The sequence below is a fragment of the Convolutriloba macropyga genome, chromosome 11, assembly GCF_964194025.1.
Source record: "Convolutriloba macropyga chromosome 11, txConMacr16.3, whole genome shotgun sequence".
Classification (NCBI taxonomy): domain Eukaryota; kingdom Metazoa; phylum Xenacoelomorpha; order Acoela; family Convolutidae; genus Convolutriloba; species Convolutriloba macropyga.
In genome coordinates, this window is record NC_134478.1 from 54534336 (window position 1) to 54560964 (window position 26629).

Sequence of the window (26629 nt, forward strand, 5' to 3'; positions counted from 1 at the left end):
ATTGTGCCACCAGGTCGGCGCAATCAGCTTACACGTCAAATCTCTGTTTCTAATTATCTTTCATCTATTTGCCATTTATTTTGATTCAAAACAACAGAACAATCTCGATCAAGTCAACATAATTAAAGCTCAAGATTGTTATAATGTGACTACTAAGCACAACTGCGTTCAGAAATTCCAAAAAGGGATCCATTTTTTTGTGAGGGAGGGGGGGGGGGGGGGGGGGGGGTTATATAGAACAAAATCCTACGTCAAAAAACCTAACAATTTTATTTTTACTAGGAAAAGAAACAGCTCCCATTCCTGTGCAATAACCGTAAACTGTTCGCTTTTAAGAGCATCGGACAAGCCACAGTACGAAGCTGCAGCTTGCTTTGCCGTTTTGATAGATTGTGCCAGTTGTTCTTCTGGGGTCAGAATTGCAGGTCCGAGAAAACTCAATAGCGGGTCCGGAGGCGTGATAGCTTTGCCCACTCTTAGTAACTGACCTCCGAGATCAAACATATTCATACCAGAAATTGCATCTTGACACGCTTGATGGGAGTCGTATTCAATGAAAGCATAGCCTTTATGAGGACAATGTTCTTCGTCGAGTTTTCGAGGCATGTTGATACTGACAATATTTCCGAAGCTTTCAAAGACGCTTCGAACGTCGTTTTCGTTCAGAGCTGCGTGTAGTGATGAAACGAATATTCTACTGTAATTTTTGGACTCTTCGATAATTTGTTCAATGATTGGCATTGCCTACAAATCTGTTTCCGTTGCAAAGACCTCAATTAAGTCGATCAAGGTCATTGAAAAAGTCGTGTTTCAATAATTTGAGCTGTTCAAAATTGACAACAATGAAGGCTTAAGCAAACCCAGAGAAGTCCAAATACTAGTTTGTTTCACTCCATAGCAGTTTGAGTATTTTAACATAATAAAAATTAGTAATAGTATTAGTATAAGACTTAACTTCGCTTATTCGACACAGTAAAAATGGAAGATATGCGAACAAATGAAAAAGTGGTAAGGACATCAGTGTTTCATGCCTAAAGATTTCCTTGAAATCTTACTCAAGTCTGTTATACTTCTTGCCATTATTGAATAAGACATTCTAAGGATTTCTTTTCATGGCATTCCCAAGTTTTACATTTTTCGCACAAAATCTGCAACATTTTAAAAAGTCTTGAATTAGATAACTAATGTTTTCTTCGCTTTGGCAGAACACAAATTTGTGGTGAAAAAGTCGCTGCTGCAGAATCCTTTAAAAAACTTTTCCTGCTGTACCCCTCGCCAATATAGTAACGCCAGAACGTAAAGACCAGCAATATCATAATGGGGGCTGAAATTAAAGGCCGGACATTTGCATGGTAATAGGGGGGTTCTATATCTACAAAAACCCGATTCGCTTTTATAGAAATTTTTTAAATGTTTCAAAAATTCATTGAGATTCAGTGGCTATTATTTTCATTTAGATGTAACTAAAAACGGAAGCAGATTCTTGCCTGTGGCATATTTGAAGGCCTTCCGACTTTGATTGTTCGACCTCCCAAGATTGCGTTGTTCATCTGTTCAAGGGCTAATTGTGCTGCTTCTGGAATTTCGTACTCCAGAAAACAGAAACCCTTATGTCTACCTATAAAACATTCAGTAATTAACTCTCGTTGCGACAGTTGCATGTCTTACCAATTAAAGAACTACGAAACCGATGAAATACCTACAACAATAAGGATCGCGCGCAGCACAGAATGTTCCCACATACCTCTCAAGGTTGCCAAAAAAAACAATTAAATTCTTCTAGAGAAACCATTGGGAGTATCCGAAAGCAACTTTCCGAAAGTTATCAGCTATGGAAAAACTACTTGTACTGAGTGAACCAAAATATGATGGTTTTTCAAAACAACAAACTCTAGAAAGATCAGTGCAGTACAATCTGAAAGACACAGAAGAATCATACAAACACACATACACATTAACCAAACAAACACCAACGCCCAACACCAAAAAAAAAAAAAACATTTGTTTTTGTCAAATGGTCACAACTAAAGGTTCGTCACTGTTCCTTTAGGTCTTGCTTGTACTTTTTTCCGAAAAAACGTGTCGACTTTTTGAGGCAACGGTATGGGTAATTGTAATTTTGACACTAAACCTCTAAACGTATCTTTTCAAAGTTTTCAGAAGTTTTTATTTCAGTTTCTATATTTCATGAGCACAACGGTACAACTTAATTTTCAAAATCTCACAGAAGTGTTATCAGCAAGATCTAAAAACAGTTTTGGTATTCCACAAAATTGAAGCCGCAATTTGTAGCAAATATGAAGTAGTTTTCTAATTTCTTTTCTGACAGTTTTTGCACTCTGCCTCTATTTGTGTCTAACATTTGAATGCACTATCTCTTTCAAAAAACTATCCCTTTCTCCCTCTCAAACAAATATACAACAAACACAAAAAAAACCATAAATACACCCCAGCCCGCGCGCACACGAACAAATACAAACTACCACCAAAAAAATCTTAAAATTTGCTTTTTGGTATGTTATCTTTAACCAAAGCTCGTAACCGTTTATATATGGCTTGACTGTTTTTCTGGAAAAAATAAGTTTGACATTCCTTAGGCAATTGTATCGGTAATTGAAAATTTGGCGGTAAAATCAGAAATGAACTTCTAAGGTTTTCGAAATTTTTTGTCATTTTTGATGTTTCATGAGCATAAGGGGACAATTAATTTTTCCAAACCTCGCCCACGTGTGCTCGGCTAGATTTAAAAACACGGAGGCCTGGAATTGGGCAAAACTTAAAGCCCCATTTTGTAGCAATTTTTAATAATTTTTCTTGTTATTGTGCGCAAAGTTATTGTGCCAAACATTTGAATGAAATATTTCTTCTATACTAAGTCCCTTTCTCTCTCTTACACACAAACCAAACACATTAAAAATACGCAGAACCATACATAAACCCACACCGGAGCGCACCGTGTGGACTTCTTAGGGCACTTGTATAGGTAAGTAAAATTTATTCTAAAATCGGAAATAAACCTTTTGAATTATTTCGAAATATTTTGACATTTTGATGTTTCATGAGCATATTTCGCCCATTCGCAGACGTGTTAAAAGCTAGATTTAATAGACATAGTTTTGATTTTGAATATATATGAAGACAAAAATTTTAACAAAATTTTCTAACTTAGGTTATTTTCCGACTTCTTAATACTTCCGACAGTTACTGCACTCTGCCTCTATTTATTCTTAAAAAAATGCAATGAACGTTGAAAGCTGTTCGTAAAGGCTCTGATTTGGTAGCATCGAGGAAAATTAGTTATCAGTCAATTTAATGTTTTGGCCTTATCGTTCTGTAAGTTTAAAATTTTTTCGAAGGAATAGGAAAATTTAATAATATTTACGAGCTGAAAAAGAAAGTAAAAATCATTTCCTTTCAAAGGAAATTTTTGTTGAGTTCCGTATGAGGAGTTTCAGGATCAATGACTGTTTTTGTTGTTCAGATTTACGGAAACGCCCAGACTGGAAAAGATCAGTTCTAAGAGCAAATTCAAAATACAGAAGTGAAAGATAATTTTCCCACTTTCAAAAAAAATTGTGAATATGTATTAAATCTTACAACCTGGACATCCATAAATTCTCTAATTTGACGTTCGTTTCATGATACTGTTTTTTTAAGTTTCCAAGCTTTTGAAAATAATCAAATGGTTAGTTCTGCTTCAATGAGAATTTTTTTGCAAAAAAAACTTATAATTTAGAAAAAAAATAGATCGTTCTGCTTTCAGTTTTACATTTTTAAAGTTGATTTTTGCTATTTTGAGAGCTCTAAATTGCCTGAAGTCTTCATTTTCCCAAATGTCGTTTTGATACAGAGAACAAGGCTTTGTACAGTAGTTTTCAACCAGCAGGAAACAGAGCGACGGACAGAAAATACTTTTAAACAAATTTTGAGAAAATAAAACGAAATTTCAATGCGATGTCACGATGCGTAAAAAAGAGTAAAATTTGACTGAAGAAAAAAGCCAGCCTCGCATATATATTCCCCCATTTTTGAAAAAGATGTTGGAACAATAATCTGAAAGTGGGATCAATCGGGAAATCTTTTTCCGCCACTGTTGCTATGTGAATTGTGGCGAGAAAAGATAATCAATTGCAGTGTTGTTTAAGTTATGCAACTGTTGTAATTTCAACGAGAACGCACTAAAAAAATTATCACACGGTTGTTATCGCCCTCTCGAAGTTCAACATCTCGGCTTCGCCTCACAGTTTGATAACTTCTCGATGGCGATAACAACCGTGTGGTAATATTCGTTCCTGTCATGAGACACCAGCAAACAAATTAAAGATAAAAAATACTCAGGAAAAGGGAACTCAATTTCTACGCCAGAAAAGAACAGACAATAAACTTCAGAATTCGCCTCTCGGGAATCTAAATTTTTATATTCGGTACCGAAACTTCAACAACAATGGCTCACCAACAATGGTTCAATTTCACACTCTCTTCTATACATCGACGGACAAAGAAGTAGTGTAAAAATGGGAGACTACCTGTTACATTATCCCACGTCATGCAGACACTCTTCAGAGGCCCAAAAGGTAGAAACATACTCGACACGGCATCCTCATTCGCTTCATAATAGACAGATCCAATGTAGATGCGGCACATTAAGCTCATGGCTCTCTCCTTGTTAGCAGCCAACTGCAAGCTCTGAACACGTTGCTGCTGATGAACCATACTCTGTTTCATTATGACATTTTTCAAACTCAACTCAATCGCGTACTTTTTAGCTTTATGAAGCGCCGTCCTTTGTGACTCATTTAATGGTTTCCTCTCCAAAATTCCGGATCCAGGTATTGCCCGACCAGTTTGAGCCAATTGTAGTATTACCTAAAATAAAACAGAGCCCCTACTACATCTTCAAAGACAGAGCTTCTCTGTAGCTTCATCGAATTTCTCTGCTAGTCTCATTTCTTTCAAAATTTGCAGAGTAATTTTAATTCTTTCACCTGGTCGGCTTCTGTGAAATTTATTCCCGAGTCATTAACAGTGTGCCTCTGTCCACTTGTATCGTAGTAAACTCCCGGCTTTACACCTGGGTTGGGTGGTTGCTTTGCCTTTTCCAACTCAACGTTTTGTCGCTGCTGACTTATGTGAGACGATAAGCTTGCTAAATCCATCACTCAATCTAAAACAGCCACGCAATTCAACCAATCAAAAGTTTGGAAATGTCGTGCATCACAATAAGAACCTTTTCTGTTTGGGCACCCTACCCCCGTTTGCGTCTGCGGGGCGCAAAAAAATATGCACCCACTAAGCCCGCATGTGTGCGCGCACAAAAATATGGTTTCCTTATGCCATTTGGTTTCCTTAAAAAGCCTGCTCAAGGTGCCTGATTCAAGATCTGAGATGGAAGTGTTTGATGCGAGGGTTTAAAAAAAATAAAGGCTTATTGATAATTAGAAAGTATTCTATGCGGGAAAATGGATTTAAAAAGCGAATTATTGGTTTCACTGCTGCTGGGCAATCTCGGTCTTAGTCTTTCTTGAGAGTATTCTGTCCTCTGTGGTAAAATGTCCTGTCGCAACTGCTGACCACGAATTTTCTGTAGCAGAATTTGATCTGCCTCACGGATATGGTCTTTTATTAGACGCCAAGAGGAAATAATTCCAAAACGCTTTGCCCGCCTCTGAATTGTGTCGATTTTTCCTTGCAGACAGTTGGCTGATCTGTCACACACTGTTATTCCATATGTGAGTACTGATAGCTCCAGAGCACAGAACAACATTTCGAGCTCCTTGGAATTAAAGCCGTAATGTTTTAATCTAGTTACTAAGTTCAAGTTTCTGCTAGCTCTGGCTGTGTATTCTGCTATGTGCGTGTCGAATTTGATGTTATATTGGACATGTATCCCTAATACTTTCAATGAACCGGTGCGGGGAATACCACAAACTTCATCCCGTGTAGCTACGCCGGCCAGTGCTCTGAGAGGGATAATCATCTCTCATGACTTTGATGGATTTAGTATTAATCCGTGTAGATCGCACCGTGTAGGTGCTATATCTTAAATTTTGAAAGATCTTTATGCAAAACTTTTGATTATGCATCAGAGAAATTCGATTCATTCACTCATTCATTCAATTAATCATTTGACACATTACTAGTTTAGCTACTTCAGGTCTTGAGATGACTCATGTAATGCATGGATAGAAGTCGTCGGCAAACTTAACAACCTTGTCGTCTGTACTCTTGTATGCAAGGTTACCCAACTGAATTGCTGAGGAGTTGAAAGCGATTTGTCTCCCTTAGAGCTGACTTGCTTCCACTAAGTTCCACGTTCTAAGTACGGTTTCGGAGAAAATTAGCTGCGATTGACTCAAACTATTTCTTTTAGACTGTTGACAATCAGATTACTGGAACCCTGTCGAACGCCTTGGAAAGATCAAGACTAAATATCCTCACATACTCGTAGTTGGCGTTGAGGAAACCGAATTGACTGCCCAGGATGTGATTACTGTAGCTGTGCTCCATGAAATTATTATAGATAAGCCTTTCAAATAGCCGGGATAATACTGGTGTTATTGCTATCGGGCGTCGGTCCTTACATTCCAATGGTGATTTAACTGTTGGAAAAGACCGGATTATAGATATTTCCAGGACTGTGGAAAGGCCTCTTCTTGATGATTTTGTTGAATACATCACAAAGGACTTATTCTAGGTTGTGTGCATCATATTTCAGGTCCCAGAAAAGGGGTCTTTCCAATTATAGCCCCCCAGCTTAGTGGTCAGCTAACATATAGCCCCCAAACATGGTAATTATACCATATTGGGGGCTATAATTTCACGGGGGGCTATAATGGGAGAAACCCCAGAAAAGTATTTCGTCAGCTCCACACGTCGTGGGCTTTATATTTTTCAATCCATATTATACCTGGGGGACATCAACCTCTGATGCGTCATTGACAGAGATGTTGGCCAGTACAGGATCATCGTAGTAGTCAATTCGCCAAGAATATATTCAATTCATTAACGTTGACTTATATCGTCAAAGATGTGGTCTTTATTTTCCCAGACAATTCGTTGACTCTCTCCCGCCAATGCCGCGAACCATTTTTAGAAACATTCTGTCGAATTTGAGTGGGTGTCCTCTCGAAGTCTCATGTTCATATCTTCTGCATCTCGATAGCGATGTTTTCTGATGAGCCAATCTCGTTTCGCTGAAAGAATCTATAATAATACTGTCAAATGATTTGGATCTCTGCTAGACATACGGACAAATTTCGACGGAGAATGTATGACGACGAAGTTCCGAAGAACAGCAGAGAGTGCCTGGGTTGCTTCGTCGGTATTCTGTGTTTGCGTAATGATCGAGAACTTCATACTGTCTAATGCCAGTTTGAATTGCTCAACACGGTGTCTTTGTGTTTCTGAATTTTTGCATCATAGTTTGCTTTTCAGGGGAGTTTAGAGCTCACAGGTAACTCCCTCATGATCAGCGAGCACAGTGGTTGGAATTACAGTTGCTTGCAAATACAATTCTGACGAGGAGCAGTAAACCCGATCAAAAGTTCAATTTGTCCCGGTAGACGTTGAAGGTGAAAAAAAAGTGAAATAGTTTGCTAGTTCTTCCATAGAAAAAATTTTTAATGTCACCGCACAAGAGAATAGTTGCATTCGGTAATTGCCAAACAGCTTTTCCGACGCCATTCAGAATATATCCGGAGATGAGACCAAATCTCTCTTGCGATGTAGCATGTGGAAAGTATATTTCGCATGAAAGATACCCCTAGTCTCCAATTCTGCATCCTACCCACACAGCTTTATAGAGAAGATGATTCTTCACCGCTAACTGCAAATTTAGATTGCTTGAAATCACATAAATGCAGACACTTCTTCGTGATTCTTCTCAGAATTGACTTTCAATCTGTCGTGTCTGTGTAAATCGTAGCCAACAATGCTCAATATTTGATCGGTTACTAGAATTTCAAAACAGGTTTCCGTAATACATATGATCTCGATGTCGTTCGTATTAAGATCATTTGAGAGGTAATCTAAATCGTGAGGTTTTGCAAGAGACTGTGCGTTGATTAGCAAGATCTTTGGTGCCGTAAGTGTTCGGTTGCTCTCATCTTTAGTTGAGATTAGTCATAGCGATAAAAATCTCCATTCAATACCGAATGGTTGTTGCACTCTCAGATTTCTTACTCTGATGTTTCTCCGTTCCGTGCCATTGTCAAATGATTCTTTGCTCTTCTTGAGAATATTTCGCTCTATTTTTTTTCATCTGGCGTATAATCTGATGAAATAAATGCAGCATTGCACGCGAGTGTGAACTCTTTCAACTTCCCAGCAGATACAAGAATTTTGCTTGGGTTACGAGGTGTGTCTACTATTACCAGTGCGCTTCGCTGCTTCGAGGAATCAAATTTCCTCAACCGGATTAGGTCAACGATTTCACAACGTATATCCAGTCGTTCGAGGACCTTTTCCACGAATCGAACATCTGCTTGAAGACATTCCCGACCGCTGTTTTTGGTTGCTTTTTTGAGTTGTCTGACGCAAAATGTGCAAGTTCGATCTCTTTTTGGGAGTTGTGGCATTGCAACATGTGCTGCTGGTTTCTTCAATGCTGGCTGTGGAATCGTTGCCTCCAGTGTTGTAAGTGCTAGCTGGCGTGTCGTTAATTCCGAAACAGTGTCAATGACTGGTGATATACATTCCGATTTAAAAGATTCAATATTCTGGAACTCGTTTGCCAGCGATTCAACCTTTGGTCCAATATCATTACTTATTTTCTCCATGTGTACTTGCAGTTCTTTCACTATAGGAAGTAGTGACTTAGTTCAGAGAAGGCAGTTGAAGAATCTTTTGCCTCGTGAAGTTAACTCAGCAGCTCCTTCGTTATGCACACTACCGGATCTTTGTTAATTTTTGCCAAATGCCGCATTGCTTCTTCGTTGTCACAAAGGAAAACATCGTCAATTGTGCGGTAGAAGTCCTTGGATTGCGAGTCCAGTCTGCTCGAGCGCGTCGCTGCTCCCGCATTCCCCTCCGAGGCCACCGATATGAAACACACTTTTTGATATTTTTATCACAACACTTAGGCTAAACTGGATTCCCATAAAACCACGAGTTAAACAAGAAGCTGAAGCACAAGCAATTGATAATCGCAGTCGAGGTCACCTTTGCGTTAATATTCACCTGAAAAGGAGCAGCCAGTCCGTCTGCATCAAAAGTCAAACATACAGATTTTGGCTACCAGCATCAGCGAGAAAAAAGAAGACCAATATTCGGGCGCATTGACTGTAAATCAGATGAAAAAACAAAAATCGAGCTCGAAAACCTGCAGCAACAAACTATTTGGATATTTGACATCAAAGTTCCTAGTTTTGAGCAATTGTGTACTGCTAGCGGGAAAACACAACTAATAGATTTTTCAAAACCCAAACTCTCCTCCGAACTCGAATTTTGTTCCTCCAGGTGACGAAGCAGAACTTCCAGGAGGAAGCACAAATTTGCTTTTGTCCTTCAGCAGTACACACAACGCCAGCAGGTCGCGTCTCGCGAACTGCACACACACGATGTCAATTGACAACAAAAGGGCAATTTGATGAGCTTGCTTAACAAGGGGTGAGGAGAACCGAAATGGGTAAGAACAAACGGAGAGCCCGAAAAAAGTGACTTTAGAGGGAAGCCAAGTTGTTACTTAGGGAAGTAATTGTCCGTAGTTTGTGTAAATTGCCCATCATGGAGCTGCTGTTGAGCATAGTTTTACCCCCTTGACATTGTGAATGGTAACTAATTTTGAAATACCTCAGAAACTCAGAAAAACGTGAGAATAGTAGTTCAGGAGTTTACCTCCCACAGAAATGTGTTGATAATAATTTATTCTCCATTTTCTGAAATTTGAGCAGCAGTAAGAAAAAATTCAGAGTAGATTACTCAAAGAAGAACTGATGAAAGCTAAAAGTAGCGCTGTTGACATGCGGGAAAAGGCGGACACAGGAAGGCCAGAAAACAGGAGCTCCGTAAACAAAATATATTTGCCAAAAGTAGACTTTTTTCGCAAAAGGATTCGCTCACTGATGGAAAACACTTCCAAAAGATTGAATCAAAAGTTTGAACTGTCGCATCGTCACGGTAGAACTTTCAGACAGAACAAAGAAGCACTCAACGCAGAAAAGAACTAACAGTGGTTGTCATGGAACTATTATCTTATGCCAAATCGAATTAAAAGAAACACAATATTAGTTAGTGTTAGGCGAGGAAATGGTGTTTGTGGCTAAAAAATTGGCAATATAGAGGCATCCTCCATATGATACGCTAAAAAAGTAATAGAAACAACAGTGGACAGAGAATTTTCAAAGGCAACATTTTTGTTTTATGAAGAAAACAACCTTTCAATTAAAAATGAACAAAAGACCGGACAGCCACCAATTTTCGCGGGCATAGACAACAAATAACAAGATAGATCTAAAAGTAGAAAAAGATAAAAACTGAAGTTTCTTGAAATGAAAAATCAATTTCTCAAAACAAATAAATTTGTTGAAAAATACAAACATTAGGGTGTATGGGTTAGCAAAGTTTCACTACGAAAACAATAATGCGACCCAATTTTCACAATCCTGGGAATCCTTATTACCACTTAAACAATTTCTTCTCCAATTTTTGAAAACGTGCCGGGAGTTAACATCAAAACGTCGAGTCTGACAGCAAGACAAGAATTTTAAACTCTTGAACTTGAGGCCAATGAGCAACTTTTCTCACTATATATTAAAGCTTGTTTACTAATGATACCGTCTCCGAAGCCATCGAAATCTTTCTGCGACTGCTCTATTCCGTTGTCATCCCTCCTGATATTGAGCGATCAACATTTCCTACTCAAACTGGCAGTCGCAAATGTCTGGTTTGAAAGTAATGATAACTGGTACTGTCAAAAACCTTTCGGCAATTGGGGCATCCTTGGCAGTTATCTTGTGATAACTGACAGGGACGCCTAAATGTTTAATAAACCTATTAAATAGTCTCCACGTAAACCCGTGAGGCTATTTTATTCTGTTTCAGATCCTGATTGCAATTGTTACTGTTGAATGAGAGGCAAGACTTTGTTTGGGTAGCCCAGGTTACCGGGGATTCAAGACAACGGCGAAACAAATCTACATGCTTTATATTCGAATATTGCAAATGTTGTGGTATATGAACGAACACTGAAGTCCTGATTTCAGAGATCAAACTTCGGCGCAACTTCTTTGCAATTATTTGAGCTTTTGTCATATTAGTATGTATTCTCAGTCAACATTTGACTCGATAATTCTCCGCGTTTGTTGGACTTATTTATTTATTTTTCTTGTAGTTTTTTATTAAGATAGTAAGACAGAAGAGTTTAGATTATTCGTTTAATTAGGACTTATTCAGCTTTTACGGCAATCTTCGGTCTGTATTTATTTTCCCCAAATAATGAGGGCTTTATCCCCGCCAACTCCCCCATCCAATCCCCCATGCAGTGCGTGCATGGGTTTTTGCACAGAAGAAGATTGCGTTACCTGTGTTTGATGTAAATCTAAATGCGTTCATGTATCTTGCCTTGGAATTGCTCAGACAACAAATTGCAATGGATTGATATTTTGGTCTTCTTCGTGTTGTTTGCCACTTTTTTAACAATGCTATCAACTTTTGATAGAACATGTGCCGTAGAAAATAAATTTAAAATAGAAAAACTAGATTCGATTGTTTCTGAAGTTCAATAACTCAAGCTGGAGATGAATTCTCTGAAGAAACCGGTTAAACCGTATCTTAGATTTGCTGTCTGCAATTGAACTGACAGCACTGCTAGCGATCGTAGTTCAATGAAACGGGAATATGAAGGCAATACAGAAAAGTTTGATGACAGGAGTCTCAAGACGGAAAACCAAAAATTTTTAAGACGGGAACAAATATTCATGATTAGACGCCTTTCAGCGCAGAAAAAAGACCTCCGAAAAAAAGGCATCTCTACATTGGTTGTTACAGTCACCTTGTAAAATTTTGTTTACATAATGCGAGATCCACTGGCAACAAAACCTTGCAAATAAGAAATCTTATTAAAGCTAATGATTTTAACCTTAAAATTTTAACAGAAACTTGGATAAAAGGTAAACAAATTGATGATTCTCTTCTGCAGCAGTGTTGCAAAATTGGGTGCCATTACTTCAGTTCAAACAGAAAAGAGAAAAACAGCGGAAGATTAGCGGTGTTCCATGATAGAACTTTACGTGGTCGCGTTTGCAGAAAATATTGTTGCTCCGATCTACAGAAAAAATGCTGAAAATGTTTGGAACAGTGTTTTAATGAACGAAGTCAGTCATGTTGATAAGAAACAGCCTCTTAAAACTAAATTTGTGCTAACGTGCCCTTTGTTGCCAATTAGCTAAGAAAAATGAAAATATCGAGAACAAAGTTTAATTTACTTTTGCAGTATTTTGAGCGGTCTACAAAAAAAAGTAAAAACCTCGAAAAATTTGTTGCTAGTGAAAGTAAGCGCGTTAGGTATTCTATGCTGCAGGAACTCTTAGGAAAAATCAATGGTGTCCTGCCGCAGTCTTCAGTTGAGCCTGAATGTCTAACGAAGAAATTCAAGGCTCTCTCTGTTAAGAAAAGAAACCGTATTAATTTCAATACCACTAAAGAATAGTCTGAAATCGAATGATTCACTTACCACTATTCTGAATACTTTTCAAGTTATTACACGGAACGATTTACAAATACTTCTATCGAAAATTTTGAACAGTATAGCACCGAGTGCTGTAATACCAACGAGACTCTGTAAAATTGGTTTGACTGATTCTCCGGACTACTTCATTGCGTTAATCAATTTAAGTCTCCAGACAGGATATTTTTCCTGATCAATTCATACAAGGCGTCGTGAGGCCTCTCATCATGAAGTTTGCCTGGAATCTGTATTGTTGTCTTGTTAGCGTCCCATGACAAAACTATGATTCCTGTCAAATATGAAAAAAAATGTTTTTGGGCAAATTAATTTGTATTTTGAATCTACAAATCTCACGAGCAAATATCAGAGTGCTAAAAGTTTTGAATGACCTTCTTTGCTATCTGGAATGGACACGTTCAGTGATGTATATTGGGTTAGATTTGTCCGCAGCGTGTGATATTATTGATTATCAGTTTTTATTTGAGTTATTACTGAAAAGGAATGGTTTGCAATATGTTGTGTTTATTTTTATTAAAATTATGTTTCGAATTGATCACACAAGTTATTATAAATGGATGTTTTTCTGGTGATGTTAAAGCTAAGACGGAAGTGCAACAAGGGTCGGTTCTTGGTCCTTTACTTTTTTCCTGTTACATGCTGCCTTTAAAGCTAAGCTGAAAGAACTGGAAATAAACTATCCTTTCAACGCAGATGATACCGTTCTTTGTTTTGTATTCGGTTCGACCCTCAGTCAATGCAGGTTTCATATTATTTTGAACTCGATTCAACGTTGGTTCAGTAATAAAAAACTGAAATAGAATGCTGATAAGAGTTAGTATATGATTGTTCCGAAATGTAAAATTGTAAAACATTGTATTTTACGTCTGCCAGAACATGGTGACTACACTGAATAGGCAGAACTTCTACTTTGTTATTTTGATTGTCAATTGCAACGACATATCAACTTTGTTTGTTCGAATTCATTTTATTATCTCCGTAAAGTGTGGTCAGTTCGAGATCAAATTAAAACATCAGTCCTAATTAAGCTACTTAAAGTTTTAGTGTTATCACGTGTTGACTAATGTGTTTCGCACTATTATGTTCTGTCATACTTTTTGTTAGCAAAACTTCAGCGAACAATCAACGCTGCCGCGCCTTTGGTTTTTTCGATTGTAACTTCAACACCAACCTCGTCGCACCTGAAGCAGCTAGTTGCCACTTAGGTAACGCATTGTGTTCAACATTTTATTATATGCTCGTCGCCTTTTACATCAGCGTTGCAAACTCTCACTACATTTATCGGAACTAATTAAACGATACACGATGGTTATAAAGTTTCAATGTATTTACAATTTAATTGTTCACAAAATTCGCTCCAATTTTAGGAGACGTTCGTTCTCATAATCCCTCTCTGTTGAGTGGAATAATCACCTTCAATCATTTTAGTTGACTTTTCAATCAGATTCTGATTTTAAATATTTAATGTTTTTGTTAATGGGTCAAATAATTCTTCTATGTTACCATAATATTATTGTTGTTTTATTTTATTTTCTAATCTATTTTTCTTTTTATGCTTTCTTTTTATAGAATGTTTAAAACTAATTATGTTTCTAACCTATTTTTAGTCATTGCTTTGCTTATTTCATATTTTAGAAAAAAAAACAAAATATTAACTCATTTTCCATCCCTAATACCATTAACAAATCTTTGACACTTATTATTGCATAAATGTTTTTGGTATCATTGGAAAGGGAAATATCAAAGCTAAATTTTATTACCACATGACTGATAATCAAAAATTAAAATATGAGAAAAAATTCGAGAAAAACTATGATATTAGGTAACTTTTTTTTACTTACAAGGTTAATACATTTTTCTGAATAATTATCTATTGATGGTTACTTATATCATAAGAAAGAAAAAACCTAGGCTGAATTTTGATACATCATGACTTATAAAAACCGCAAATATAAGTCATTTCTTACCAATTTAAACGTTTAAAATTCTTTGTTGTTTGTAATTTTTCAAATGCAATTTATATTTTTGGAAAGAGAAAAAACCTAAAGAGATAAATTTTGTTACTACATGACCTATAGTCAAAAATTTAGATATAAGAAATTATGCAAGAAAAACCGCTAAATTAAGTCATTTTTTCGAACCAATTTAAACCTTAATAAATGCTTCAGAATAAATTTTTGCTAAATGGAAGTTACATAATTAGAAAAAAAATCCTCAGCTAAATTTTAATACCACATGAGCTCTAATCAAAAATTAATATTCTTGAAATTATTAAAGAAAAACCGTAAATGTTTACCGCTTTCTTATTACCACTCTATCCTTAATCTTAAATCTCTATGTTTCTTTAGAGTGGAATTGAAAATTTCTATAATGTATTAGGCATATAAAAATGTTGTCGTATAAAATTCAACTTGATGTTATCTCAAACAAAATGCCATTATTAAGCTCAGATGCAGCATGCCGAGATTTTCAGTTTCAAGATCAAATTAACTTTTAAGTATTTCCATTTGATGAACAAAAACTGTGTTTTTTATCCTCATATGAAAAGTTTGAAAACAAACAGGTTGATGTTCTTGAAAATTATGAGCGTTTTCAGCTAAAATTGATCCTAATAATAAAAAAATTAAAATTAATAAAATTTTTTTAATATTGAAAATAAAAGAGTTATCAAGATCATAAAGGGTAATAGTATTGAAATAATAGTAAGCATCATAATTGTAACAATAACATTCCTGCTAACAAAAACAAAAGTAATAATTTACGTTTTTTTGAAGAATTTATCCAAGAATAGCGCTGAATGTTCTGAAACTTTTGAGTTTTATGAAACTTTGCCAGAAATATGCTAAAAAATTGTAAGAACTAAAAAAAGGAAATTAGAGAATAGTGAAATTATGCTAAATATTTTGTAAAAAAATTTTTGAATATTTGTATGAAATGCGAAGAAGGGCTGAATTTTTTTTTAAAATTCTTACATCCAAAATATTGAAACACTTACATTCGAATTACTTAGTGCAACTTATTTCGTACACCAGATTCCGCGTAAATCTTAACCCGGTAAGAATTCAATTGAATTTTCAATCAATTGTTTCCTTTATAAAGCTTTCATAGATTGAAAACATCTCTGAACAGACAATTGAAACATAACCGACTAACGTCGGGCGAATTGCTCTCAAGTGACCAGCGAGTGATAGGCTTCGTGATTCATGATTTAGTCATTCCACTTCCACTAAAAACTATGCAGTAACCTACTATCAAACCCTAGAGGAGGTTCCTTGCCACCTAGGGCTGATAAAACTCTAAAAATGACAAAAATTTCAACAAATTTGGAAAAAAATGTGAAAATTAGCATAAATTTGCGTGGTTTTAGCGAGCGGTTGTTCGTCAGTAGCTAAGAAGGGGGGTTGCACCGGGAAGCTGATAGGGGCAACAGAGGGATTGGGGGCAAGGGCGCGGTGGGTGGGGGGGTCAACAGTTGGGGTTGTCTTCAACCTCTGTGATATATAAATTTAAGTCAAATCCTAAATTATGTACTAAATTAGTTGCCTTCAGTAAACTTAATATGTTCATCTGTTGACTTCATTCAATTATTCACTCAGTTAAGTTATTACTCCGACTAAAAAGTTGTTCATTCACATTTGTTCATATAATTAATCTTGATAACTTCACTCTTTCTTATTTCAATCTCAAATTCAGTTGCTTGTCAAAACCTCCTGTTTTGGACTAAGATAGTTTGTTGGTGAAATTGCGTCAGCATTCCCTAACTAGAGTATAGAGTTGGAATCGTGAATCTATTCAATAGAAGCTCTTATAGCTGCAATCTCAAGCTACACAATTCACAGTGGATTCGTGCCTCGAATCCATTATTATAACCCGAATTAGCAAACGCCCTTCAATTGCATACCTCAAGGCCTGAGGTAGCACATGGCGCAGTCAGCACCTAAAGAACGCGCTCTACTTGGGTTAGAACCGTTTTGAGAACGACCATTTCTTGATCCTCCTCTGAGATGGGAGCGATTGAGATTCATTTTGAAGTTGACATTACTAGCAAATGAGGGCATCTCATTCGACATATTACGAGAAGCAACTCCTGGCAAAATATCTCTGCCTCTTGAGCCAATTTACGAAGATGATGTGGACAACAGTACGGCTCATAGTGAGAGAGATCGTCGAATACAAAACGAGCAATTCAAAAACGCATGGCTCAATAAGTGTCGGAAAATCGAGGCTGCAGGAATTCTCTATGGCGATAGGCGATGAAAATTTTGCGATAGCAAAACCGTCTCTCTTACATACCTTATTTTAGGCACGGAAGGCCGACGAAGTTTTGGTTCTCAAGAACCAACATTACAATTTTAACAAATTTCCCCAAAGGATCTATGGGATAGCCTCGATAATGTCTACACTAAACAAAGGAATATAAAATTCGATCGATACACATTCCTTACACAAAAACAACTAAAAGGGGAACCGGTAGAAAAATTGTACGGATACCTAAGTGAACTTTCCCTAAATTGAGACCCAGGAAATCATGAGGAATCTATAATCTGAGACGTCTTCAATGCCAATATGCAAGAAGGGGAGATACAACGGGAATTGTTAAATGAGACAAGGACAAAATTAAGAAAACTTTGGAACTGGCATTAAACATCGAGATCGGTATACAAAACCAGCTGAAAATATCCAGAGCAGCGGCAATTACGGCATCGAATCAAATTGTGAATGCATCGATTAATAGCATTCAAAACTCATGGAATAGACTAAAACAAACAACTCATAACTTCAAACCTATAATTTATCCGATTTGCAGTTAAGCTTGGTCGTCTAGTTATTGTTAAAATTGCCCAGCACGGACCAAAAACTGCAAAAATTGTGGAATAACGAATCATTTTGCAAAACTCTGCCGCAAATCGAAAAATAAAATAAAATCGAAGCCAAGAGTTAATAATGTCGACGATGTATCGTCAGAAGCTGCAACAATAGGCACATCATCGGCAACGGTGGAGGAAGAGGTGAATCAAATACATTCTTTGATACAACAACACATTATTTACGAAGCAAAATATGACTCTGACGACAACTGTGTGGCAGTTATCTCAGATAATAACAGTCTGAGAGAGGCGGAGTTTGTCAATATGATTATTCATTTCGGAAACACCGAAACAAAGGCTTTAGTAGACTCGGGAGCGTTTGAACCATAATTAACAAAAACTTAGCAAACGTGGTAGTAATGCACAGCAAAAAAATTACTGGACACCAGCACCGGCATTACATGACCTCAAAATATTTCTCAATGAAATAATCAAGACAATTAGTGTCATCAATACTACAGTGAAACGAGCAACTGGATAGCTCCAAACGTAAATGTCACTGTCTTGAAGATGGTCATCGACCTATAATTGGCCGGGTTCTATTCCCGCAACTTGGACTCGCCCTAACTCTGTCAGAACAAATATTAAACGTTGATCAAAACCAATGCTTAATCAAGAAACAAATAGCTCTTGGTTTTCCAGGACTCATCTCCAGAATCGGTAGACCTCACAAACACACCGTTAAATCTACATTTCAAAAAAGTTTCACCCCCATAGATCAAAAACTAAAACGAGTTCCCATAATTCCACAACACTTAGTAAATACAGAAATTAAAAGATTATTAGAAGAGAAAACATCATAAAAATGAAAAGTTTCTCTGACAAAAATTTCATATAGCCGATTGCTATAACCAAAAAAAAGAGATAAAACCATTAAACTAGCACCCGATTCTAAGATCCTAATTAAAATCATACACAAAATTAAATATCAAATGCCTAATATTGACAGTTAATAGACATGATACAATAAAATATTAAAACAAACGCATTGATTGAAACTGCGTATTTTTCAACACTGAATTTGAATCGGAAGTACGCACACAGCCAATTAAAATTAGACCCGGAAACCTCCCGCAATTTAAACTTTTATATTCTAAGCTGTGAATTCACCAGCACATATCATTTCATTACCGGATTTTATGGCCTAACTGACATGCCGGCCGCATTTCAAAAAGCATTGTATTTTAGTTTAGCTGGCCTTAACAATACACATTGTTTCCTAGAGGCTCTAAAGAAGATCATTTAAATTTAGTTTATAAATGTTTAAAAAACTTGATGATGATATTCTTCGAGTTAACCTTCTCAAATGTCATTTGCCAAAACAGAAATAGAATGACTATGACATAAATTTAGTCAATCTAGATTGGCGCCACTAGAGCCTAAAACTTCAGCACACTTAATTCTTCCAGCACCTAAAAATTTCAAACAAGTTCCTTCATTTTTAGGTTCAGTTTACTATTTAGGCAAATTCATTCCTAACTTGTCACAGTTATGTCATCCACTTCGACCACTTCTTAAAAAGAACACTAAATTTGTTTGGAATAGTGAACTTGAAACACATTTTGAAAGAAGCAATGTGAAAGTAGCAACCGCAACAAAATACACACACTATAATCCTCACTTGGAAATCCGCATCAAAAGTGTTGCTTATCAAGCGGGGCTAGGGGCTGCATTAGAACAGCGATCACCAACAGGTTGGCATGCAGTTGAATTTGCCTGACTATTCCTTAATCCAAATGAGGAACAGTATAGTGTTAATGAACTAAAATTACTAGGAGCGGAGTGGTCTATAGAATATTTTAAATATTTTTTACTTGGGAAATCATTTTGGTTTTAACTCATCATAGAGCGTTACTATCAATCACGAAAGAACATAGATCTAACACGTCTTATAATAGTCGTCTCATACCTTGGATAGATCGATTATTATCTTTTATTTTAACATTGAACATATAATAGGCGCGAAAATGGGACTGGTAGATTACATTTCCCGCCAACCAAATCAAAAAGCAAAAGTTGCGAAGAAATATGATAAGGAATTTGCGGTTCCGGCAATTATTCGCATTTTCGAAGCGATTGCAGCAATTTGTATAAATTTCACATCAACAAGTTGTCAATCACTGCACGTTACCGCTGTAAATCATACATATTCCACACGTGCATCAAGTACTCAGCAAATAAACCATTCCAATTCGCTTTCTGCCTTAAACGCCAGAAAAAATTGGTTGCTTCTTTCTAATACTGCAAACGCAGCACAAATCCAAGTAAATAGTAATTCCAACAGGAGTGCCTAAAATACTTCCCCTCAAAATCCACCTGCTTTAAGTGGACGTGTGATATTCCAGTCGGCACCTAACTCAGCAGTCAGTTCTACCCGCTCTTCTCTTGAAGAGCCCACATCAGAACTTTCTAAGGAAGAGTTGTTTGAGAATATATTAACACAGCTCTTCAAAAAAGGCTTCCTAGCTGTGTTGACTAGTAAGGACGCGATGCTGAAAGAGGTACGCAACTGTATCCTGCAAAATGACAAGCAACGGGGCAAGGACGTTAATGCCTATCTTCATTCGTTCTGGTGTGACCTTCACGTTCTATCCGGATGTGTATTCGTAGATGAAAGTGTTGCAATACCCAACTCAACCAAGACGCCAAATTGGAATCCCTTCAATTGATTCATCCCGAGAGCTGGGGGCTGATAACCCTTGGTCAGTACGGTGTTTGGTCGTACATGCATCGCGAGATCCTGAACAAGGCGCCGAAGTGTAAACCTTGTACTGAAATTGGTTAGAACGTTAAACCAATACTTCCAGCCTCCAAATGGAAACCACATGTTAACTGTTAGAACCTAACAAAGAAGTTCATCTTGACTTTGGTAGACCAATTACAAATAGCCGCAAAGCTACCGCAACTCCAAATACTTCTCCTTCCTCTGCAAAGTCAACGCCTGCAACTTCAAATGGAAAAATAAATCGACGAGCTCCAGATTACTATGGGTTTGAGAGTTCGGTCGGCTCTGTAAGTGATCAAGAAACAGCTCCCGCTCCCAAACGACAAAAAATTTAACCCTGTCATAGAGACAGTGATAAAAAAGGGGCCTCACAACCTGCAGTTGAAGAGACAATTTTCGATTTGCCAGTAGTAAGTCTGCCTGATCCACTACCTAGACCTCCAAAAGATCTTGATTACAATTATAGTGACTACGAACGAGAAGTCAGCATCAGGGTTTTCGATGCCAAAAATCACATTTAAAAACTTCAAATACTCAAAGTTTCCACAAACAATTTCATTTATTTGTATTCTATTTCATGCAATTGCAATTGTACTGTTTATGATTCAATTTGTCATGCATCCGTGATAATTTTGTTATTCAATTTGTGATTTTCAGTTGATTTGACTTGAATAGCATGGCAATTGTTTGTTTAAATATATCACCCTCTTACGTGACACAATTGTTGTTAAATTTGTATATTTCTTTTAGTTTCCTTTGTTAGAGCATCTCATGTGTTCACTCATTCAGCGTCCTGGAATACTATGTCATTTCCAATCTAATCATTATGTTCACATTTTTCGTTTAGTTGTTTGAAGTGTTCTTTTCGTTATTTTTTATGATAACAAGCAAAAATTATTACTTATGTTAAATGTTATTTTTTTAAACATGATAGTTCTCTAATTTTGCCGAAGCCCAAGATAAGTGATATTTATATAAATCAAATCCTGAATTATGTACTAAATTGGTGACCTTCATAAACTTAATATGTTCATCTTTTGACTGACAATGATTCACCCCTTTAAATTAAACCGCCGACTAAAAACTCGTTCATTCACAATTGTTCATATAACCCACTTTCTCTAATTTAGATAAATTCACTCTTTTTTAATTCACTCTCAAATTCAAATGCTTGTCAAAACCTCCTGTTTTGGACTAAGATAGTTTGTTGGTGGAATTGCGTCAGCATTCCCTAACTAGATTATAGAGATGGAATCGTAACTCTGTTCCATATAAGCTATTATAGCTGCAATCTCAAGCTACACAATTCATAGTGGATTCGTGCCTCCAATCCAATATTATAAACCGAATTAACAAACGCCCTTCAATTGCATACCTTACGGCCTGAACGCAAAAAGTTGCTCAACCGAAAAATGGCATAAAAAGACTGACAGGACTAATATAATTGCTAAAAACTTCGTTTGAGAGCAATTAAACGCATTCAAAGGTAGTTATGGTGACACTGCGCACAAATATTTTCCTAGAGTCCAATGAGCGGTTATAGTTTAGTCGTTTTTACAAAAAATTAAAGAATTTGGTAAACATCTGTATTGAAAGGTTGTAAGGCTTCTCTCAAATTTCTCTGAAGTGCGAGATCACAAAACTATCAAGCTTTTCTGATCTTTTGAAGGCAGTAAATCAGATAATTCTAATAAGTAATGATTGGAACTGTATTTTACTAACCATGAAAACTATAAATCGACAGTAATAGTACAGTAGTAATACGGATCTTTCTTCAAAAAAATGATCACCAAAAACCAGTTAAGTAGCAATATTGATAAAGAAAAATCAACTTCAATCCAAGTTCTAAAATTTTAACATCCAAGTTGTAATTTTGAAACTCACCATTTCTGTTAAATTTTACAAAAAAATGTTTAGCTCAAAAGTTTCTTAGGATATTGCAGTTTGTACTGTAACTTGATTTGCATTCCTTAATTCGGCCTTTGGAACAACCGTGATGTAATATTCACGACATACATCGATTTTAGATTATATTTCTAATTCCGATTGCAGTAGAAAAGTCTTTATCAAAGAGTCTTTTTTTATCTAGAGAGCTTTCTGCTGATGCAATTTATCCAATATTTTTGTCGTTGGAAATATTTTGAACAGATATTGTACTAATGGATATGCCATTTGTTGGATAAAGAAATGCCCGGAGTCTAGTTTTGATAACTTTATCAAACCATATCAGTAAAATCACCTGATAATCTTACAATTAATTAGACTATAACCGACTGATGTCGGGCGAATTGCTCTCAGACGACCAGGTTATAGTGACACCAGTTTCAGCAGGATTCGATTCTGCAACTTTTAATTTTCTAGCCTTGTTAGTTAAAAAAATCAAATAGAAAAACTGATATTTGAAAAATTTGCAAAATATTGAAAAATTTAAAAAAAACTCCAGATTTCGCATTCCAGGTTTCTTTCCAGAAAAGAAGTTCAAAAGCACTTTCTTACTCTGGAGTTTTGTCAAGTAATCCATCAGCAAGACTTAAAAAGTTGCATTGACCAGTAATGATCGTTAAACTCAGAAAAGGACAAAAATATTCGAAAACTTTGAAAACAATAGGAAAGCTTAAAATCTTGCTAAAATTGAAGATATTAAAATCTTCAAAACCATTCCATTGTCTCAAGAGACTTTCCAACATCCATATATCACGCTTTTCTCTTTCAGTGGCCCAAAAAGATCCATAAACGCGGAATATTTTTTTCGAAACTTTGAAAAAAACTAAATTTTGTCAAGAAATTGCTGACACTCGAGTCAATAAATAATTGATAACTATTCAATTAACTCCAGAAATTATGCAACAGCTCATTATCAAACCTGGGAAGATGTCCCTAGGACCCTGCTGCCGCATAAAATTTTAAAAATTCAAAAAGATTCAAAAAACTAAAATGCAATTATTTTTGAAAAATTTATTAAATTCGAGATATTAAAATCCTGAATTACACTACATCTAAAAACTATACAGAAAACTATTGTTAAACTCTAGAGGACATTACTTGGTTCTAGAGGCTGGGGAGACCTAAAGATAAAAATTTTCAAATAATTTGAAAAAATCTGCATTTTTTTGGGGGGGGGGGGGGGGGGCAACAGTGGGGTGGGGGCAACAGCGAGGTGGGGGGGAGTCAACATGTGGGGGAGTCTTCAACCTCTAAGAACCACCCTTCACACCATAAGTATAAGTCTCCAAAAAATTTTGAGCTGAAACAGCTGAAAGGCTCTAAGAGCACTTAATGCACGCTGGGCGCTCCCGTTTATCCCGTTTTTGAGGACGAAAACTCAAATGGGTCAGAAGAGAAATCGGTCAAGCGAAAAATTGCATAAAAACGACAGGACTAATATAATTGCTATAAAATTTGTTTGAGGAGAGCAATTAATAAAAAATGATGTAAAAATTAAACGTTACTCTATTTCTAATTCTTTAAGTCACTATCTTTCTTTTTGACTTCAAAATCAAATATTAGACATGATTCTCCCTCTAAATCATACATACATGCTGCCATTAAAACTTTAATCAGATTAATATCCTGATTTCAACGGATCTAATCATCGGACTAATTTGCATCCATAAGCACTATAAATTTTATCGACTACTGTCATACGACAAGATTCTACAGTCCAACCAACTCTGTAATTTTCTGCTATAAATTCTGCAACAAACTCTGAGGTCAGCTTTGGCCAGAGTACCTTGATTATGACTACTTCGTGCTGAAAAGAAAACCATCAACAGCAGTAAAAGGGCAAAACCGCTGCCTGCTGCGCCCCAATTTCCAGTTATTACCTCGCCCTTGAATGGGAATTTCATAAAACCTGAATGAAAATTTGTCCTTTGTGAACATCTGTCTTGAGTTTGTCTATTGCAAAAACGTGAGAACTTTAATTTATTTAAATTCTCTGCTATCTTGCACCTAAAAGGTTTTAGCTAGCTTATTACTTTCGGACTGAAAAGGACTTTTTTTGCAATAAGTATATTGCTCATAAAGATACTTTCATTTAAAAATTGTTCTTTTTCTACCTCTCCAATATATAAACAAACATTTGAGCTCACTGATTTTAAAGCCCGCCATTGAATTGATTAGAAATGATTGCAAAATAATTTTGCGTCCAGCAGCTCATTAAAAAATAACTTCACATTTTAATTAACGCATTATACTAATTACGACCGGCAATTTTTAAAAACTCCTCCAATAAGTTTAAGAAATAACGTCACACACATAAAAGTAGCAGAAGAGCAGTGAAATAGCATTAAAAGATCGACGAAACTGCTCTTCTAAAGTTTGCGACGTGAAGAAACGTAAAGCGAAGAAGAGAAGAGCGTCAGACGAAACAAAAACCCAAATCGCCGCAAAATAGCTATGCTCAGCTGGCAGCTATAAATATAACGAGCGAAGACATCATAGCTGGAAGTATAATTGTCTAAATGATTTCTGTAAACTAAACGCAATAATTGATCATCAAATTATAGAAATCGCGGTATCTTAAAACTTTGAACTTGGAAGATTCAAATCTTAAGCATCTTAATCTTAACAACGTCATCTAGAAAACATTTTTTTCATAGATAAGCCAAGTATGAACAGACAACTAAGCTACCATAACATGTTCATCAACATTAAATTTTAGTTTGCAATGTTCTTCAAATACTTCGTGCAATTCTTTTAAAAGTTCTCTCCATTTCGACATCAACACTAAGTTCCAAATATCTTCTCGTCACTCCTTGGAACGACTTGAAAATACCCGTAACGGAGCAGCTGAATCTTCGGGCAATTTTTAGGTTTTACTCGACTAGAGGTGGCAAGCCTAGACTGGCTCTGAGTTTGTTCGTTCCACTGATACTCAAACTGTCCCGTTGATATTCCTCTCCCTCTTCCGAATCCCTTCCCTTTTTATTGTCCTTCTTGCTTCTTCCACTGGACGATTCCTGGTTATCATCCCTGCGTGAATTGGTGGTGTTATTTTTGTTTGATGACTTCTTGTCTTTTTCTTTTTTGTCTGACTTGCTGCTACTCTTTTTCTTCTTTTCTTTGTCTGCCGATCGAGATTTGGATCTGGACCTGTTTGTTCTATTGCGTCTCTCTTTGCTATGACTCCGGCTACGTCTTCTAAACAAAGCAATCGTCTTTAGAGCTTAATTAAGTTCCAATTTTTGTGTCTTTCCATCATAGCACCCACCCACCCCCCTCGAGGTTAGTGAGTTTATTAAAAAATTAATCAATATATTAATAGATAACCTTTTGGGTTGAGGAGATTTAGATCTGCTTCTGCTTCGTGACGGATCTCTAGCACCTCTTCTGCCCTGCAACAAACACCTCACAAACTTATGCAAAACCAATTCAAGGGAAACAACAGTCAACTCAGTTTGAAAAAAAATAGGGAACGCAGTATTAATGACATAAAGCTATGGTTTGTTACAAAAACAATGAAATTCGATTTTAAAAATTAAGAAAACAAATATCTGTTTCTATCTCTGTGCATTCTGAATATTAAAACTACTATTATGTATAATAATTACGTTTTGCATTATTAAAGTTAACTTGAACATTGAAAAAAAGAGTATTTATTAACTGTGACGTGATAATGCCTTGACTGACCTGTATTATTGCATTGGTGGGCTGTTGAGTTGTCTCCTCATCACTGCTCGCATCTTCATCTTCCTCCATCTCCAAATCCTCTTCAAGAGCAGATACCTGCAACCCAATAATGAGATCGACATACCAAAACATTGTATAGAATAGATACCTTGTAAGATCTTGTAATATAGACAGTGCTAAATATAACCGACTAATGTCGGGCGAATTACTCTCAAACAACCGGCGAGCGGTTGGCTTCGTCAGTAGCTAGCCACGGTTTAGTGAGGCTAGCTTTGGCTTAATTGAAGGGGCGTGAGGTGAGCGCAGCGGGGGGGGCATCGGTGGGAGGGGGATCTTCAGCTGCACGGGGCCCTTATGGTCTGAACGATGTGCAGGGATGGAGATCAATTTCTAAGAACGCCGTTCACACCATAAGTATAAGTCTCCAAAACAGTTTCTGTGAATCGCATACTTGGAGAGTGGTGCGCTGAAAGGCTCTAAGAGAACTTAATGCCCACTGGGCGCTACTTCTATATCCCGTTTCTGAGGACGAAAAGTCAAATGGGTCAGAAAAAAAATCGGTCAAGCAAAAAATCGCATAAAAAGACCAACAGGACTAATATAAATGTTACAAACTTCATTTGAGAGCAATGAACAACGACTTCCTAAAAGATGCCAGTTACGTCATTTATGATTTTTTTTAAAAAAATGGTCATACATTTCTACTATAATTCAGCGTCAATG

The 26629-nt window shown here is 36.5% G+C and overlaps 1 protein-coding gene across 2 annotated transcripts in view; it reads right to left on the reverse strand.

Annotated features, from left to right (window-relative positions):
• LOC142349319 (poly(U)-binding-splicing factor PUF60-like) overlaps positions 1 to 26629 on the reverse strand; it is a 79056-nt gene that overhangs the window by 12543 nt on the left and 39884 nt on the right. Inside the window, exons 2-5 of one of the 2 annotated variants that reach the window (XM_075400791.1) lie at positions 4986 to 5164; positions 4527 to 4866; positions 1488 to 1618; positions 299 to 744 (exon numbers count right to left, since the gene is read on the reverse strand). In XM_075400791.1, the coding sequence (XP_075256906.1) occupies positions 299 to 744; positions 1488 to 1618; positions 4527 to 4866; positions 4986 to 5156 (1088 nt within the window). In that variant the 5' untranslated portion in view covers positions 5157 to 5164. Of the gene's footprint in view, positions 1 to 298; positions 745 to 1487; positions 1619 to 4526; positions 4867 to 4985; positions 5165 to 26629 lie in introns of those variants that run through there. The other variant, XM_075400792.1, reaches the window with a different exon arrangement.